The 17960-nt window shown below is 39.4% G+C and overlaps 3 protein-coding genes across 3 annotated transcripts; all 3 read right to left on the bottom strand.

Moving 5' to 3' along the window:
• On the bottom strand, positions 1-15580 carry LOC139127869 (tripartite motif-containing protein 3-like). Its single transcript, XM_070693725.1, has 2 exons — positions 15351-15580; positions 1-2687 (listed from the first exon to the last, which is right to left on the bottom strand). Exon 2 carries the CDS (start codon positions 2212-2214, stop codon positions 1492-1494), a length of 723 nt encoding a protein of 240 aa, XP_070549826.1. The 5' UTR covers positions 2215-2687; positions 15351-15580; the 3' UTR covers positions 1-1491.
• Positions 9136-13442, bottom strand: LOC139127856 (tripartite motif-containing protein 2-like). The gene is made up of 3 exons (XM_070693714.1): positions 13154-13442; positions 12774-12983; positions 9136-10046 (listed from the first exon to the last, which is right to left on the bottom strand). The coding sequence occupies exons 1-3, from the start codon at positions 13440-13442 to the stop codon at positions 9136-9138; spliced, it is 1410 nt and encodes a 469-aa protein (XP_070549815.1).
• On the bottom strand, positions 14674-15630 carry LOC139127857 (E3 ubiquitin-protein ligase TRIM56-like). The gene has a single exon (XM_070693715.1). It carries the CDS (start codon positions 15628-15630, stop codon positions 14674-14676), a length of 957 nt encoding a protein of 318 aa, XP_070549816.1.
• Between the last annotated feature and the right edge of the window lie 2330 nt (positions 15631-17960).

The following is a 17960-nucleotide window of genomic DNA, read 5'->3' on the forward strand; positions in this document are numbered from 1 at the left end:
TAATACTGTATTGCATTGCATTAGCGAACTTGCTAATCATCAAGCAGTAATATTTAAGAAAACAATTTACAACAGTCTTGGAGGTCTTTGGTCGTCTTTCTGTAAAAATCATCACAAACATGTGAAATTACGACTTCCAATTATTGAGATTTTCACCAAGCTAAAACTTTTGCTACTCATTAGCATACTTTAGGTAAATCATAGCTTCATTGAAAAATTCCGATTTACACTTAAGCTTGCATCTACACACCAAATACAAAGCTGAAATTTGTGCATCAGATATTTGTAGTGGACCAGGGAATTCATGAACGAGATATTTGACATTTTGTCTTTGACCAAATACAATATTGCACATTTTGTCAAAATTTGAACAAAACTGGTATAGATTATCCCTGATAACCTTGTCAAACTTACGCAATTGGACCAGCAAGAGATTTATTTTTGACGAGAAAGAAACAAAGTGACAAAAATACAAATACGCAAAGTTCATCGCACTTTGAACAAACTTAATGAAGTTTAACCCTTGGAACATTCAGACCAAGTTTCAAAGTTTTTGGACTCCTGTTTTCAGAGAAGATGATTTTTTGACCGAAAATAGGAAAATTGTCCCAAAAATACAAATATCAACAATTTCACCAAGACCTTAAACTCTCAACTAAGGTTGCCCATAAGAACATGCATATCAGATAAGCAGTTTCTGAGAAGATAGCTTTTACTAAAGATGAGAAAAATTGTGCAAAAATTCAAATAAAATTCAACACAATTAAAAAAACTCTGAGAGAGTTTCAAAGCAATCTGATGAACACTTTCGGAGAATTTCTTGATTAAGCAAAAATGAGAAAAATTGCCTCAAAATAATTTCACCAAAATTTGCACAAATCTAATTATGGCACCCTAAAGGGAGGTGATCATTGGAACTGCGCTCAAAGGTCACTAGGGAACCCCACGAATGATGTCAACTCTGTATCCAGGGTACGTTGGCGATTGATGAAAGGTAAAACGTGTTTGTCATAATGTACATCGTAAAATTTAAAAGTTGCAGCTATGTTGACATGATGTATTCATATATAGTGCATGAAATACATTGTTTGTAAACAAGAAAGTCGCACATGCGCAGTTCCGACGACCGCTACCCTTTATGGATCCCTGCATACCAAGTTTCAACAAAATCTGGCCTGTTGTTACAGATCTTTAGCAATTTACAGGATTTTGCCCCAGGCCTTTTTACCGTATTTGAAATGTTTGACACTAACATATTCATTCAAACAAATTCACATCTTCACCTGGACCGTCCGTCCATTCATACATACAGACTCTATCGACCTACCATATAAGCTCTCTTTGGTACCTATACATATCCCATATGTAAGCTAAAATAGCTAAGGAGTGACTTTGTCCTCAATAATTTTGTCAAAATCACGTAATGCTGTGTTATTTGACTGCCTTCTGTGGATACATGCGTTCAATTGGTCCATCAAAGGTCGCTTAATTCTAATCATAATAGCTTCTTCTATAGCTACCATATCCTCTATCACGATCGCGCCTTTTCCAAGATTTGCGTTGAGGAAAGGAATCGGCCAACATCTCTATAGGTTCGATCATTATCTTAGCAGGTGATCCCTGTACTGGTTTTTTACGAACAGAAACGTGTAGTTCATGTTCGCCCTCGATATTGGCACTTGTTCTCAAGGTCACAGTTCCATTCTCAAAGTCACCAACTTCAACAGCCATTTTGTCATAGTATGGTGTATTCATTACTGCCTCGACTACGATAAGCCCAGAATCTATCGTTTGCCGAGTGATTTCTCCTTTGCTCGTCAAGGTAGCTGTGATTTTGTCACCGACTGTTGAGCACTCGGGTGTATCAACAACTTCAAAGATAGCTGCTAGGTTCATACGTACCACCCCTAGGCTCATTTCTCCACAGAAGTCGTCACACGGTATGAACTCAATGTATTCGTCTTCCACCGGCTCGGCCTGGACCTCCTCCAGCAAATCGTCTGTTTGAGCGGCTATATCTTTCTTTGCGGCCATCAGCTGCGCGGCGTTCCCGTACCGTATCAATTTCTCGATGTATTCTCGTGTGCTTGTGATATCTTGCTCCGCGATTTCGAGTTGTTTAAGCTGAGCATTCAAGTTCACCTTTCTCGTGTCGTATTCATTCTTTAACTCTGCGAGGATCTTGTCACCGTCCTCTTGAATAAGGCGAGTCATGTTCTTAATCGTTTGCTCAATATGCACCTTTATTTTTCCTTCTTCTCTTTGATAGCACTCGTCTAGAGTTTCCGAAACCTTCTGCACGTTGGCCTTACTCTGATCTGCCTCGACTTCTTTTACCTTCACTTTATCGACGATCCTGACCAAGGTTTTGTTGTATGCTTCAGCGGCCTCCTTGACACAGCCGTATTTATGTGTGCGATGGTCGAGCGCCGTACACTTGAGACAGATCACCTTCGCACACGTATCGCAGTAGAATTCGGTCTCATAGTTCGGATGTTTACTGCAGTAGATCGGAGGCTTACTGAAGCGGGGTCAGCAGTCTTCGCAACTTTGTACTCAGCCAGTGGCACCAGGCGATGAGACTTCGACAGTCGACTTCGGAGATGGGTTTTCGCGCAGTTGTTACAAATGTCGAAGGCACATTCAATGCAGTGCTTGGCCGATTCACCTTCCTCACACCCTTCACACTTACTTGATTCACCTTCCTTGTCTCGTTCCGAGAAAAGTCCTACCAGATCGTTCAGGAAAATGTTGCTGGAAATTCCCGCTACGCCTTTATCGCTAAGATCGTGTGAGCGACGACACACGGGACAGATAAGAGAGCTATTCTCTTTCACTAGCTTACAGAGGCAGGCCTCACAGAAACTGTGTAGGCAAGGCAGGACTTTGGCACCCTTGTATCGCTCTGAACATATCACGCAAAGAAGAAAATTCTCGTCGATTCCTGCTAGAGGCTCGGGAAACGACCCTTTAGCAGCCATATTGTAAACCTTGGAACCCAGGCTGGTATAAACCGGTTTACCAGGTGCAGTCGGTTGGTAGAATTTGATCAGGTTGGATGGGTCGTTGAAAGATCAAAGTCTATCAGAAATGATATCGACCTAATCGCAAACTTTATACGGCGCGTATTTTGGCAACTAAAATCTCCCTAAACATTAGGTCATAAAGCACTGAACATGATTGGAACTAATTTTACATGTAGACAATTGGATCTTCTTATTTTTCAAATTTCTCAAAAGTGTTGGGTGCCCTATAGCTTAATGTTGCTCATATCAAAAAGTGTATAATTTAAAAAGAAAAGCAGATGAGCTATCATTTGCACATTAAACCGACATTACTTTATTACCTAATGATCCAAAATTAGTTCAAATCGTGTTATCTGTAAACTTTCGCCAATACGTTTGTTGCTTCAAATACATAAATATAAGCTTACCTATTGATTGTGCGTCTTCCTCTCAATCTTGTTGAAATACGTGAATTTTATTCTCAGTTGTGATTTTTATTTATCAACCTAAATGTATTTTGCAACCCTGTACACGATTATCTTGACTAAAACTTCTTTCACAAAATCTTAAGTAATAACTTATAATGTAGGGGAGATTGTGAAATTAGACTATTAAGGGGAGCCCTCAGTTAGTTTGACAGGGATTGGACGCAATTGTTCTTTCTTCAGCATCAGTTCCATGTAGTAATTCATGTTGTATTTTATTTTATTTGATTCTACCAGCCGAAATTGGAAATAACAAAAGTGCATCGTCACATATCATTCTTGTAAGAGAATTTACAAAAACCCGTATTTTCTTTGCCTATAAATGTCTGATTGTCTGTGTTTGATTCAGGTTGAAATTCAACGTAGTGAAGAACCGATTCCTGATGTTTTGAGTAGTGTTTACATAGAAGTAGAAAATGTGCTTCATCCATACAGGACCCAGAAGTCTGGTTGTTGTTGTTGTTTGTATTGTTATGTTTATTAGTCGTGTTGTTGTTGTTGTTGACCAATAAAATTCAATGAACAAAGCAATTGTATTGTTGTTTCAAACGCAATGTAGATGCCATCCATGTTATGTTCCTTGTGACATCTACGTTACGTTGGAAACAAGAGAACAACGACTCAAAAGTTATGTTCGTTGAATTTTATTGGTCAACAACAACAAAACGACTAATAAACATAAACAACAATACAAACAACAACAGCCACCAGATTTCTGGGTCCCTGTGCTTCATGTTTCTTTGTTGTCCTTGACAAAAGGGGATTTCCCACCTACCTTACTCACATTATTATATTCGACAAGTCTAATCTGTAGTACGCCACTAATTCTATGTTTACACATACCTGCCTTTGATGTGCATTTTTTATCATTTCCAAATACTTTTCTATCGAAGACTTTGCTTTCAAAAGTATGCTGTATTTTTTATGATTTCCTTCTATCATCAGCTCTTAATATTTCAATGCACTGAAATGGAAGATTCAATGATGGTGAATTCCAAATCCTGGAAGCATGCATAACAAAAGATCTCTGACCAGACTCGGTTCGAAACTGTGTAATTTGCAGTTTGCACGTTGAAGAGGCACGTCTAGGATAAGTATGGATATTTATTAATGGAACAACATGTCAGCAATATACATTGGAATAGAGTTCTCGAAATATTCAAACACTAAATACGTTTTACAGAGAGGGCATCGGCGGTTTCCAAAAATACTTGAACTGTCAAAATCAGCGAGAAGAACTCTTAGTGCCCCTCTCTGCATTTCATAAACCCTGTCAATATTTTCATGGTTGCATTTCCCCCAAACAACGCAACAGAAGTCGATTGCAGAATGGATTAAACTATAGTAAAAGATCGTTCGAAGATGGGAGGGAATACATTTTTGTAGACGTCCAAGTAAACCAATTCTTTTGACTCAACGTGGCACATTGGTCGTGAATGTGCTCATCCCAGGAGACCAAGTTATAAAGAATTACACCAAGATTCTCAAAGGTAACATTTGTAATACAAATATTATTTATAACAATAGTTTTTTCACCACTCTAGTCTGCATTATGCAGTTTCTGGCTAGACCCATTAACAAAACTTTGGTTTTGCTCGTTATGACCCAATTATTAACAGAGATTGCATCATTTTGAAGTGAGTTGTTAATTTGGGAAATCGAAAGGCCAGATGAAAGAAGAATCTAGTCATCTGCGTACATGTCTAAGTTAGAAGGACAAGTTAGGCACAACATTAAGTCATTGATAAACATCGTAAAAAGCAAAGTACCAAGTAGTGAGCCTTGTGGCACAACCGAACCACCATTTTTGGCTATCTTAGATCTTACTCTTATGACAGACAATCTGTGAACGACCAGATAAGTAAGATTTGAACCAGTTTAAATCTTTACCTTTCAGCCTACACAGGGACAATTTTAAGAATGCCGTGATCTAAAAGATTGAATGCTTTAGAAAGATCTTGAAAAGGACTGCAGAGAGACGACCATTGTCAATATTTCGTAATAAATCGTCACACATACGTAGTAGAGCTGTTTGACACGAGTGATGTTTTTATATTTATTATTATCATTAGCCTTTATTTAAACTCGATAAGCTGTTGGACCAGATTCTCACACAGGTCGAGTAAAACAAAATTTACAGTATTTATATTTAAAAAAAATACAGGAACAAAACTTTATACTGAAAAAATACATAATGTAAAAACACTTCGAGTATAATATATCTAAACACAAATAAAAAAGTACATAAAAGTGAGAGGATCCCAACTACTTAAAAATCTTCTCTGTTTGCAGACCTTGTGTTACGTCCGTGAATCTGCTTTACACCTCTAAAACGTTAAGATAATCAGGAGCAAGGTTATTCAGAACTTTGTACATTAAAACTGATTCATTATATGAAACTCTTTCACGAATTGGCAACCACCTTAAGGATTTAAATAAAACATAACTTGGAGTATTAAAGTCTTTATCTAAAATCACTCTAGCAACAGATTTCTGCTGTCTTTCCATACGAGATAAAGAGGGTTGAACAATGACCCCATACGTTCGAACAATAATCAAAATGGGGTAAACTTTAATGTAAAAGCTTAAAGCAACTTTGCTATATACATTACTGACATTTACTGACATGTTTATCCCATGTCAAAGTATCATCAATTGACGGACCTAAAAGGTTTCTGAAACCAGCAAACTTCAGTCAGTCAAAACCTTACAAAAATTATAATGAACATGATGACAAGAACTTTTGAAATAACTGGTAAGATTGAAATTGATCTGTTATTAGCCATTTCATCAACATTACTAGACCCCTTTATGAATCTGAACAACTATTACACTTTTCAAAATACCAGGAATATAATATTACACTAGCAATGCTCAAATTTAACACTTTGGAAGGTGACAAAGGGATCATGACAGATGCACCAATGCGCAATTGTTTTGCTTAAACGTTATCAACACCTGTGGACTTCGCTTTAAGAGTGTCTTTTTAATAAATTCTGATAATAAATGTAGAATGTCAAAACTTCCATTGTCAAGTTTGCCACGGAGCTATGATCTGCCAATGGAGAGCAATCAAGATTATTGTTGACAGAAACATTTAGAGATGAACTTGAAATATTCGAGAAGGAATTAAACGCATTAGCAATAACAGAAGGGTCCAATGCAAGGGTACCGTCAACCATTATTGGCGTGGAATTTTCTTTTGCAGCTTTTGCAATAATGTTATAAATGTTCCAAAGTACCTTAGGATTAGAACCTTTACTTCTGAGTTCTAGCAGAACATACTCGCGTTAATATTTGATTTTTCAATCATGTGAACAACTTTACTCCTTGCCTGTCTAGGGTCGATGTCACTTGGTTTAGCAGAGCATCTCTTTCATGCATTACATTAGGTATTCATCCATTTAGGTTGCCTAATACGTCTAACTCGTTTTTCAATAAATGGAACGTGAATATCACAAATTTTGTTCAATATAGTAACCCACATTTTCATCCCAATATTTACATGATCGCAATATTTAATAAATTTCATGGTGAATGACAAAAGTCACAGACTATGGTAAAAAAGTAGTAAAAGAGCGAAATTTGACTATAAGATGAGAGGGTACGCCCCAAAAATTTAAGTTTCCTTTGCGCACCACAATAATAGGATAATGATCAGAAAGACCAATTTCAGGTACAAAATCTTTGGCGACATTCTCACGATCGGAGGCATAGATATGGTCAACGCAAGACTCCGGGGTCGTGGATAATTAAAGCATGCGCACGGTAAACGAAACTAAGTGCGTTTGGCCTCATCCCCCCTCCTAAACGAAAGTTTGGAAGTCCGACAATCCAACCGAGCCTCATTCTGTATCACACCTATATACAATCGGTAATTACGTGGTTAAGAATATACAGTATTTTCAATCGGGTTCGAACTCACACATAAAGCTTCCAGTCACCCTATTGGAGAACCAACAGACAGAAATACTCGACAAATCCACTACTGGTACACGCCAAACGCGATATTTTGCGATACTGTAAAACGTTGAGCGAGATGTTGAAATGAAAACATACAGTGCGATTTTTGTGCACGGTAATCGAAAGACAGCCAAACCCTCCCCCCCCCCCTAACGCGGAAGTTACGTTTGCCGTGAGCGTGTTTTAATTCTATGGTATATTAACTACAAGGTGGTCTATAAATACTGGCAATCAGGAAACTGATGCTTCTAGTGGGCATGATTTCAAGTTGATCACATTCCAAGTCAAACCTTCTAGTGTAACAAATGTTTGGACGAATATAAGCTCTTTTCCCAACTCTATATTTTCGTTCAACTATAAACCCAGGAATAGTAACATCATTGAAAGAGTTTGCGCTATCTAAAAAAGTTTCAGAGAGAAACAACACGTCAAACATGTTCTATCTATTGTTTTATCCGTGAAGAGCTGTGTATATCTCGAACCCTGATTGAAGACACCGTACTTTCTACTCTGGGATGATAGCTCTGCTGGTGGACAGAATTGTCCCCCGAGGCTGTCTTTCGCCAAGTTTGAGCGATTCATTCATTGCTCCGATAAAGTTTGTGTGCGATATGTGATAGCGAGTATGTGAGTGATTCATGAACTTACAACGTGAGTTGATCATAAAAGAACGGAAAAAGGAATTTTTTTCATACACGGGAAAAATAAAGCAGAAATTGCTAATTACATAACTGGCATATTCTCTGGCTAGACCTTAAAAACGACCACTTTCAGTAAGCAGATTATGGTTTGAAATCCTCAACATACAAAGAGCTGTTCTTAATATTTCAACAATTACACAACCCAAATACTTTTCAAAAATCAAAATAGTTTTGAAACACTATATGAGACCAGCATTGGCCAGGTTACTTGACCATAAATGCAGCTGGCTACCGATATTGATTCACCTTTGTTTATTACTTTGTTAATTGGTCATGTAAAATGAACGGCGTCTGCTATATGAGACATCCCGCATGCAGTGTTTTTGATAAAAAAGTCCGCAAGATGAGCCGATGCACTGGCGATACTGCTACAGGCAAATCACTTGACGATATAGTGATATTCCCAGCGGTTACCCTATGTATATCATAGGGAACCCAGAAATCTAGTTGTTGTTGTTGTTGTTGTTGTTTGTATTGTTGTTTATGTTTTATTAGTCGTGTTGTTGTTGTTATTGGCCAATACAAGTCAACGAAGAAAACTTGTGTTATGGTCGTTTCAAACGTAATGTAGATATCATAAGAAATGCTACTAGGACAACTATTATAGAAATCTGGTTGTTGTTGTTTTTTAAGTTGTTGTTGTTGTTGTGGTTGTTGTTTGTATTGTTTTTGTTTATTTGTCGTGGCCTTTTGCGGAGTCGGTTTTATAAAATACGTTCAAAGTTTGACTAATACAGAACGATGTGCCGATTTAGCCAGTAAAACCGAAAGGCACTCGTCGCTAGAAGGCGCCCTTGCGGGAGCCGTGCCTTAAAATACTCGCGACACCGGCTCGTACTGGATCTCCTCTTGTTCGAACTCTATATTTCACATCAGGTCGTCCGGGACCTCCTCCAGCTCTGTATTATCCTCCTCCAGCTCTGTATCGTACACCGGGTCGTGCTGCACCTCCTCCAACTCTGTATTCCACACCAGGTCGTCCTACACCTCCTCCAGCTCTGTATCGTACACCGGGTCGTCCTGCACCTCCTCCAGCTCTGTATTGTACAGCGGGTCGTCCTGCACCTCCTCCAGCTCTGTATTGTACAGCGGGTCGTCCTGCACCTCCTCCAGCTCTGTATCGTACACCGGGTCTTCCTGCACCTCCTCCAGCTCTGTATTGTACACCGGGTCGTCCTGCACCTCCTCCAGCTCTGTATCGTACACCGGGTCGTCCTGCACCTCCTCCAGCTCTGTATCGTACACCGGGTCGTCCTGCACCTCCTCCAGCTCTATTGGTATGATCGTTATCTTAGCGGGTGATCCTTGCACTGGTTGTTTACGTACACGAACGTGTAGTTCATGTTCGCCCTCGATATTTGCACTTGTTCTCAAGGTCACAGTTCCATCCTCAAAGTCACCAACTTCAACAGCCATTTCCTTATCGTATGGTGTAATCATTACAGCATCGACTTTGATAAGCCCAGAATTTATCGTTTGCCTGGTGATTTCGTCACTGCTCATCAAGATAACTGTGATTTCCTCACCGACTGTTGAGCACTCGGGTATATCGCCAATTTCGAAGGAAGCTGCTAGGTTCATGCGTACCACCCCTAGGCTCATTTCTTTACAGAAGTCATCACATGGTACGAACTCAATGTATTCGTCTTCCACCGGCTCGACCTGGACTTCCTCCAGCAAATCGTCTGTTTGAGCGGCTATATCTTTCTTTGCGGCCATCAGCTGCGCGGAGTTCCCGTACCTTATCAATTTCTCGATGTATTCTCGTGTGCTTGTGATATCTTGCTCCGCGATTTCGAGTTGTTTGAGCTGGGCATTCAAGTTCACCTTTCTCGTGCCGTATTCGTTCTTTAACTCTGCGAGGATCTTGTCACCGTTCTCTTGAATAAGGCCTAAAAAAAAAATTGTGTGTTTCCGGTAACCCGACCTACCCTAGTTCAAACCCCCCGACCCTAAACTTTTTTTTGGACCTTGAAAAAAAATCCCGCGAGATTGGCTGGGAAAAGTTTAAAATCACGCGTGATTTCATGACGTCATTAAACAACAATAGCGACTGCTTGTGCAAGCGTGTTTTCCGTAACATGTGAGAAATGCGATCACGTTCAAGAAAAAATATAAAAAGTGTGAGAGGCTCCCCACCTAACTATCCAAAATGTTTTTCTGTCGAGTTTGTGTTTAATTCGTTTCAAAAATGTGTTCCTATATTCTTATCCGATTTTTTGTGTTAATGAAAATGTTTGTTTCACCTCGGATATTTGTAGGGAAGTTTGGATTAGTGTGTACGGTAATGTTTTGTTTGTGTGGGGAAAGCTTATGGCGATTGTAAAAAGTGTGAAAGAGGCTCCCCACCTAACTATCCAAAATGTTTTTGTGTCGAGTTTGTGTTTGATTCGTTTCAAAAATGTGTTCCTACATTTTTATCCGATTTTTTGTGTTAATGAAAATGTTTGTTTCGCCTCGGATATTTGTAGGGAAGTTTGGATTAGTGTGTACGGTAATGTTTTGTTTGTGTGGGAAAGCTTATGGCGATTGTAAAAAGTGTGAAAGAGGCTCCCCACCTAACTATCCAAAATGTTTTTGTGTCGAGTTTGTGTTTGATTCGTTTCAAAAATGTGTTCCTACATTTTTATCCGATTTTTTGTGTTAATGAAAATGTTTGTTTCGCCTCGGATATTTGTAGGGAAGTTTGGGTTAGTGTGTACGGTAATACTTTGTTTGAGTGGGGAAAGCTTATGGCGAGACAGTGCCGGACCTATGTGTTACAAAGTTGATGAGTGGCCCTTTGACGCTTGCGTTTCGAAACCCGAGTGTAGTTTCTCATCAGTCGCAATGTAGATTCTTTCGTTAGTTTGTGTTTGTGAAAATTTATTTTAATGTATTTTAGTGGTCTTGCTCTTCGAATAGCAAGGCAAAAATATCAATGTTTGGGTCTCGTTGTGAGTCCGTTTGGTGGTCTGGTTTGTTTGTTTTTTGTTTCTTTACTTCTGTAAATTTTGTTTTGACTAGTGTGTCTTTTAGGTTTTTGTTTCTCTGTAAGCAATGATTGGTGATTCTGGGAATAGATTCCTTAGTGTTGAGTCCTTCTCCAGTTCAGCCAAATGTTTCAAAAGACTTCCCTTAAGATCTTTTGTTTTTATGTAAGGGCTGTATGTTGTACTGAAGATGAGTTTGTTTGTTGCTTCTTTACGTGTACTTGTACAGTTTGTTAGTGTATTACGAATACTGTGGTTTATTTTTTCTGTTATATTCGTGATTTCATTGTTTTTGTATTCTCTGTCGAGTAGTTTGTTTCTAAAGAAAGCGACTTTTTTAGTAAAGTCGTCATTGTTGTTTCAAGTGCGAGCGTATCTAAGGATTTCACCTTTGATAAAGCCATTAAATGTTGCTGTCGGGTGACACGATTCTCTATGTAGAAATTGGAATGTGTCGTCTGTTGGTTTAGTATGTGTTTTGATGTCGAGGATATTTTCTTTGTGGTATCTTGCACCTTTAAAAACTACTACATCTAGGAATGTAATTTCTCGTGTTGAGTTTTCGTATGAAAACTTAAAACGTTGGGCGCATTGTGTGGATTTTTGAATGAAGTTAGTGAGTTCGGTTTGTGTTCCCAGAAAGATTGCAAAGACATCATCTCTGAATCTTTTCAGAAGTGAATGTTGTTGTGGTTGTTTACGATTATTTTCTTTTCAAGTTCATGAAAAGCAATGTCTGCTATCTCTGACGAGGCATTCGATCCCATGCTGCAGCCGCGGGTTTGGCGGAAATATTGCTTGTTAAATTCAAAACTGTTAAGTCTTCCGTGGGTGGTTTTTTGATGCCGTAATTTGTTTGAAGCGAGGTTTGTGAGTTTAATGTTTCACTGACTAGCCGAATCGCTTCGTCATGAATTGTGTTTGTGTCCATCGACACCACGTCGAGTGTTACAAGAAATGCATGTTGGGGGAAATTTGTTTTTTCTATTTCTTGTATGAAGTTTGTTGTGTCTTTTATATTTGACGGTTGTTGCTGGACCAGTGGTTTTATGAAGTAATCCAGGAATTCTGAAATTCTGTTAGTGGGACTGGAGCAGCCACTAAATATTGGTCTCCCTGCAAACGTTGAGTTTTCAGGCGGCGGTTTGTGAATTTTAGGCAATAAGTACCAATGCGGGGTACGGATTTTTATGTTTTTTGGATCGAGATACTTATAAGTATCATGGTCGATGTGTTTGTTCTCGTACATTTTGTTTAATAGTTCGTGTACTTTGTTTACTGTTTGTTCTGTGTCGTCACTGTCTAGTTGTGTATAATACTGAGTGTTGCGTAATTGTCTTTTGCATTCGTGTATGTAATCTTTTGTGTTGACAATGACGATGCCTTGACCCTTGTCGAAGGGTATTAAAATTTTCTTTTTGCAGAGAAAAAAAAATTACCAAAAAAAAATTTTTACCAAAAAAAAATTTTTTCCTACCTACCTACCCTATTTCTGAAGAGCATGTTACAGGAAACACACAATTTTTTTTTTTGGCCTAAGGCGAGTCATGTTCTCGATCGTTTGCTCAATTTGCACCTTTATTTTTCCTTCTTCTCTTTGATAGCACTCGTCTAGAGATTTTGAAACCCTCTGCACGTTGGCCTTACTCTGATCTGCCTCGACTTCTTTCACTTTCACTTTGTCGACGATGCTGACCAAGGTTTTGTTGTATGCCTCAGCGGCCTCCTTGACACAGCCGTATTTATGTGTGCGATGGTCGAGCGCCGTACACTTGAGACAGATCACCTTCGCACACGTATCGCAGTAGAATTCGGTCTCATAGTTCGGATGTTTACTGCAGTAGATCGGAGGCTGTACTGAAGCGGGGTCAGCAGTCTTTTTAGCGTTGTACTCAGCCAGTGGCACCAGGCGATGAGACTTCGATACTCGACTTCGGACATGGGTTTCGCACAATTGTTACAAACGTCTAAGGCACATTCAATGCAGTGCTTGGCCGATTCACCTTCCTCACATCCTTCGCACTTACTTGATTCATCTTCCTTGTCTCGTTCCGAGAAAAGTCCTACCAGATCGTTCAGGAAAATGTTGCTGGAAATTCCCGCCACGCCTTTATCACTGAGATCGTGTGAGCGACGACACACGGGACAGGTAAGAGAGCTATTCTTTTTCACTAGCTTACAGAGGCAGGCCTCGCAAAAACTGTGTAGACAAGGCAGGACTTTGGCACCCTTATATCGCTCTGAACATATCACGCAAAGAAGAAAATTCTCATCAATTTCTGCTAGAGGCTCGGGAAACGACTCTTTAGCCGCCATGTTGTAATGTAGGCAGGAACATAGCCTAGTATAAGTCGTTTCTACTAAGCGAATTGCAAGGCGCAGTCGATTCGTAGAATTTGATCACGTGAAGTAGTTGACAAGTCAAAGGCTATCAGAGACAAACTTTACGCGGCGCATATTTTTTGCAACTGTCATGTCACAGAACATGAGACCATAGAACACCTTAACCTTTCGCCTATACGTTAATTTCTTTTAGTACATACTTAATGTGTTTGTTTATCCACATAAATGTATTGTGAAAGCCTGTACACGACTATCCTGACTCAGCTAAAACTACTTTCACAAAATCCTAAACAATTCCGTGTAAATATAGCGGATAATATATTGTGAAATTAGCCACCATTTATACTACATTCCGTGTTATTTTTATATGATATATGCCAAATAAGAGGAAGTTAAGTAATGTATTTTCAATGAAAGAATATTTTAATCATTCTTAGCCTATAAAGAAATACTAAGCTGATTAGTTATTGGAGACTTAACTAACTTAATCCGTGGCACATCATTCGGCCAACAAATAAACAAATTTGCAATTTTCAAAAAAAAATCGAAATGGAGCTAATTTTCAATTTTCAAATGGTTTTATCATTTTGATTAGTAACTTTTAGGCCTATTTCTAAATTTCAAATTTTTGGTCTGAGATTGAAATATAGGAAACAGGTGTACACTGCCGTGAGGATGGCACTTTGCGGCCATTCAAATTTCCCTCTGACCAACTCTATTTCCCACAATGCACATTTCCGTTTTTTCAATTTCAAATATACCATAATGTCCAATTTTCCCATTTCATTTGGGGCGTGTCCCACTGAGTATCTTCTCATACTATGGAGGAAATCGAATTGGAATTAAAGTGTAACATTTATCTCAGCGTGATCAAATGTACTGGGGACGAGGCTTGGTTACGATAATTGGCACAATATACTTTTAAAAATTAGCAGGAATGAGGGACTGGTCAGTTTCTTCAGCCTAGGAGTCTGGTGGATTCATGGGGGTCACCCTGTTTTTCACTTTGGTGATGAGGTACAGTCACCTATTTTGAAATGCCCAATTGGGGGGGGGGGTCAGTGTGTCTTTAAATTTCGACACGAGCTCATACTGCATACTTGCATAAAATGCATCAAATGCATCGTGCTAGCCATGAATTTCATCATTCAGTTTCATTTTTCGGCGCGCCCTTCGGGCGCGTAACTTTACTAATATGAGGTTATTACGAAAATACCGCAAATGATGCAAGAGTCAGTTTCAATTTCTCGATGTATTCGCGTGTGCTTGTGATATCTTGCTCCGCGATTTCGAGTTGTTTGAGCTGGGCATTCAAGTTCACCTTTCTCGTGTCGTATTCGTTCTTTAACTCTGCGAGGATCTTGTCACCGTTCTCTTGAATAAGGCGAGTCATGTTCTCGATCGTTTGCTCAATATGCACCTTTATTTTTCCTTCTTCTCTTTGATAGCACTCGTCTAGAGTTTCCGAAACTTTCTGCACGTTGGCCTTACTCTGATCTGCCTCTACTTCTTTCACTTTCACTTTGTCGACGATCCTGACCAAGGTTTTGTTGTATGCTTCAGCGGCCTCCTTGACACAGCCGTATTCATGTGTGCGATGGTCGAGCGCCGTACACTTGAGACAAATCACCTTCGCACAAGTATCGCAGTAGAATTCGGTCTCATAGTTTGGATGTCTACTGCAGTAGATCGGAGGCTGTACTGAAGCGGGGTCAGCAGTCTTTGCAACGTTGTACTCGGCAAGTGGCACCAAGCGATGAGACTTCGACACTCGACTTCGGACATGGGTTTTCGCGCAATTGTTACAAACATCTAAGGCACATTCAATGCAGTGCTTGGCCGATTCACCTTCCTCACATCCTTCACACTTACTTGATTCACCTTCCTTGTCTCGTTCCGAGAAAAGTCCTACCAGATCGTTCAGGAAAATGTTGCTGGAAATTCCCGCCACGCCTTTATCACTGAGATCGTGTGAGCGACGACAGACGGGACAGGTAAGAGAGCTTTCCTTTTTCACTAGCTTACAGAGGCAGGCCTCGCAAAAACTGTGTAGGCAAGGCAGGACTTTAGCACCCTTGTATCGCTCTGAACATATCACGCAAAGAAGAAAATTCTCGTCAATTTCTGATGGATGTTCAGGAAACGACTCTTCAGCCGCCATGTTGTAATGAAGCCTAGTATAAGTCGTTTCTACTAAGCGAATTGCAAGGCGCAGTCGATTCGTAGAATTTGATCACGTGATGTAGTTGACAAGTCAATTGAAGGCTATCAGACACAAACTTAACGCGGCGCATATTTTTGCAACTGGCATGTCACAGAACCCGAAACCATAAAACACCTTCATATTTCACCTATACGTTAATTTCTTTAAGTACATACTATTGAATGTGTTTTGTTTATCCACATAAATGTATTGTGAAAGCCTGTACACGATTATCATGACTAAAACTACTTTCACAAAATCCTAAACAATTCCGTGTAAATATAGCGGATATTGTAAAATTAGCCACCATTTATACTAAAATCCGTTTTATTTTTATTTGGTCGATGCCAAATAAGAGGAAGTTAAGTAATGTATTTTCGATGGAAGAATATTTTAATCATTCTTAGCCAATTAGTGATCGGAGACTTAACTAACTTAATCCGTGGCACATCATTCGACCAACAAATAAACAAATTTGCAATTTTCAAAAAAAAAATCGAAATGGAGCTAATTTCAATTTTCAAATGGTTTTATTATTTTGATTATTAACTTTTAGGCCTATTTCTAAATTTCAAATTTTTGGTCTGAGATTGAAATATAGGAAACAGGTGTACACTGCCGTGAGGATGGCACTTTGCGGCCATTCAAATTTCCCTCTGACCAACTCTATTTCCCACAATGCACATTTCCGTTTTTTCAATTTCCAATATACCATAATGTCCAATTTTCCATTTCATTTGGGGCGTGTCCACTTAGTATCATTTCATACTATGGAGGAAATAACTGTATCGAATGGGAATTAAAGTGTAACATTTATCTCAGCGTGATCAAATGTACTGGGGACGAGGCTTGGTTACGATATTGGCACAATATACTTTTAAAAATTAGCAGGAATGAGGGACTGGTCAGTTTCTTCAGCCTAGGAGTCTGGTGGATTCATGGGGGTCACCCTGTTTTTCACTTTGGTGATGAGGTACAGTCACCTATTTTGAAATGCCCAATTGGGGGGGGGGGGGGGTCAGTGTGTCTTTAAATTTCGACACGAGCTCATACTTGCATAAAATGCATCAAATGCATCGTGCTAGCCATGAATTTCATCATTCAGTTTCATTTTTCGGCGCGCCCTTCGGGCGCGTAACTTTACTAATATGAGGTTATTACGAAAAATACCGCAAATGATGCAAGAGGAGATCGGCGCAGCGTATCGCTCGACGCGAATGTCCTAGTCTTTGCGGTATTTTCGTGATAACCATATTATTATACATCTTACATTCTTGACTGGGGCATAAAATTGTCAGAGTAGTGACCGTTTTAGTGCAATGTCAACATTTTTTTCTTCCGATTTATAGTGCAAATGTAGCACGCTATCTCAGACGGCTTCTGCAAGCTCCGGAGTGTGTGTACTACACTCATACGTACAGAGCGCGCGAGGCTGAACAAACTGACCAGTCCCTATTAAAACAAGAAAAAACCGTTCTTTGGTTTGTAGAGTGCGCGTGCACTTCAGGCAATGAATTTAAGCTGGTGCGTTCAGCCGCAAGAATTCAAGAAATGTTGATAAAGGAAGAAGTTACCGCGAAATAAGTGTTCATCTCCAAAATGTTTTGCCCAGGCAAGTTGTATCTCTGAACGAATCGTGAGATGATACTTTCTCAAACATGATATCAAACGCCTTGGAGGTCAAGATTTGGATCGGGTTGTAAGGGGTGCAATTCATAAAGTGAGCCGGCATACGGGCTAAAAACTATGACGGGGTACTTATATCATTATGCGGAGAACATCATTGGCAGCTGAATAAATTAATCAGATAAAATTAAATGTGGATGCCGCACTCTGATTGGGCTGATGGCTGTCACAATTTTTCACAACGTTCCAGTTTGCGACATTGACGGGAAGCGCGCAAAACTTCAGCAGGTCAGGTAAAATTGATTATATCGGACTTTCTTTTCCGGCGGCCGCAACACTATTATTCTTGTATGTTCGTTACTCGATCCATTGAACGAGTTGCCCGCGCGAATAACTGTCACAATTTGATGCATTCATAGGCCAAAGATAGATACTATCAGCTGCCACGCCCAAAATAAAATAGGAGAATAAGATATTTGGTGCATTGAAAATTGGAAAAACGGAAATATGCATTGTGGGAAATAGAGTTTGTTAGAGGAAAATTCGAATGGCCGCAAAGTGCCATCCTCGCGGCAGTATACACCTGTTTCCTATATATCAATCTCAGACCAAAGATTTTAAATTTAAAAATAGGCCTAAAAGTTAATAATCAAGATAATTAA

Source organism: Ptychodera flava, unplaced genomic scaffold (assembly GCF_041260155.1).
Source record: "Ptychodera flava strain L36383 unplaced genomic scaffold, AS_Pfla_20210202 Scaffold_38__1_contigs__length_1544198_pilon, whole genome shotgun sequence".
In the NCBI taxonomy this organism is placed as follows: Eukaryota; Metazoa; Hemichordata; class Enteropneusta; family Ptychoderidae; genus Ptychodera; species Ptychodera flava.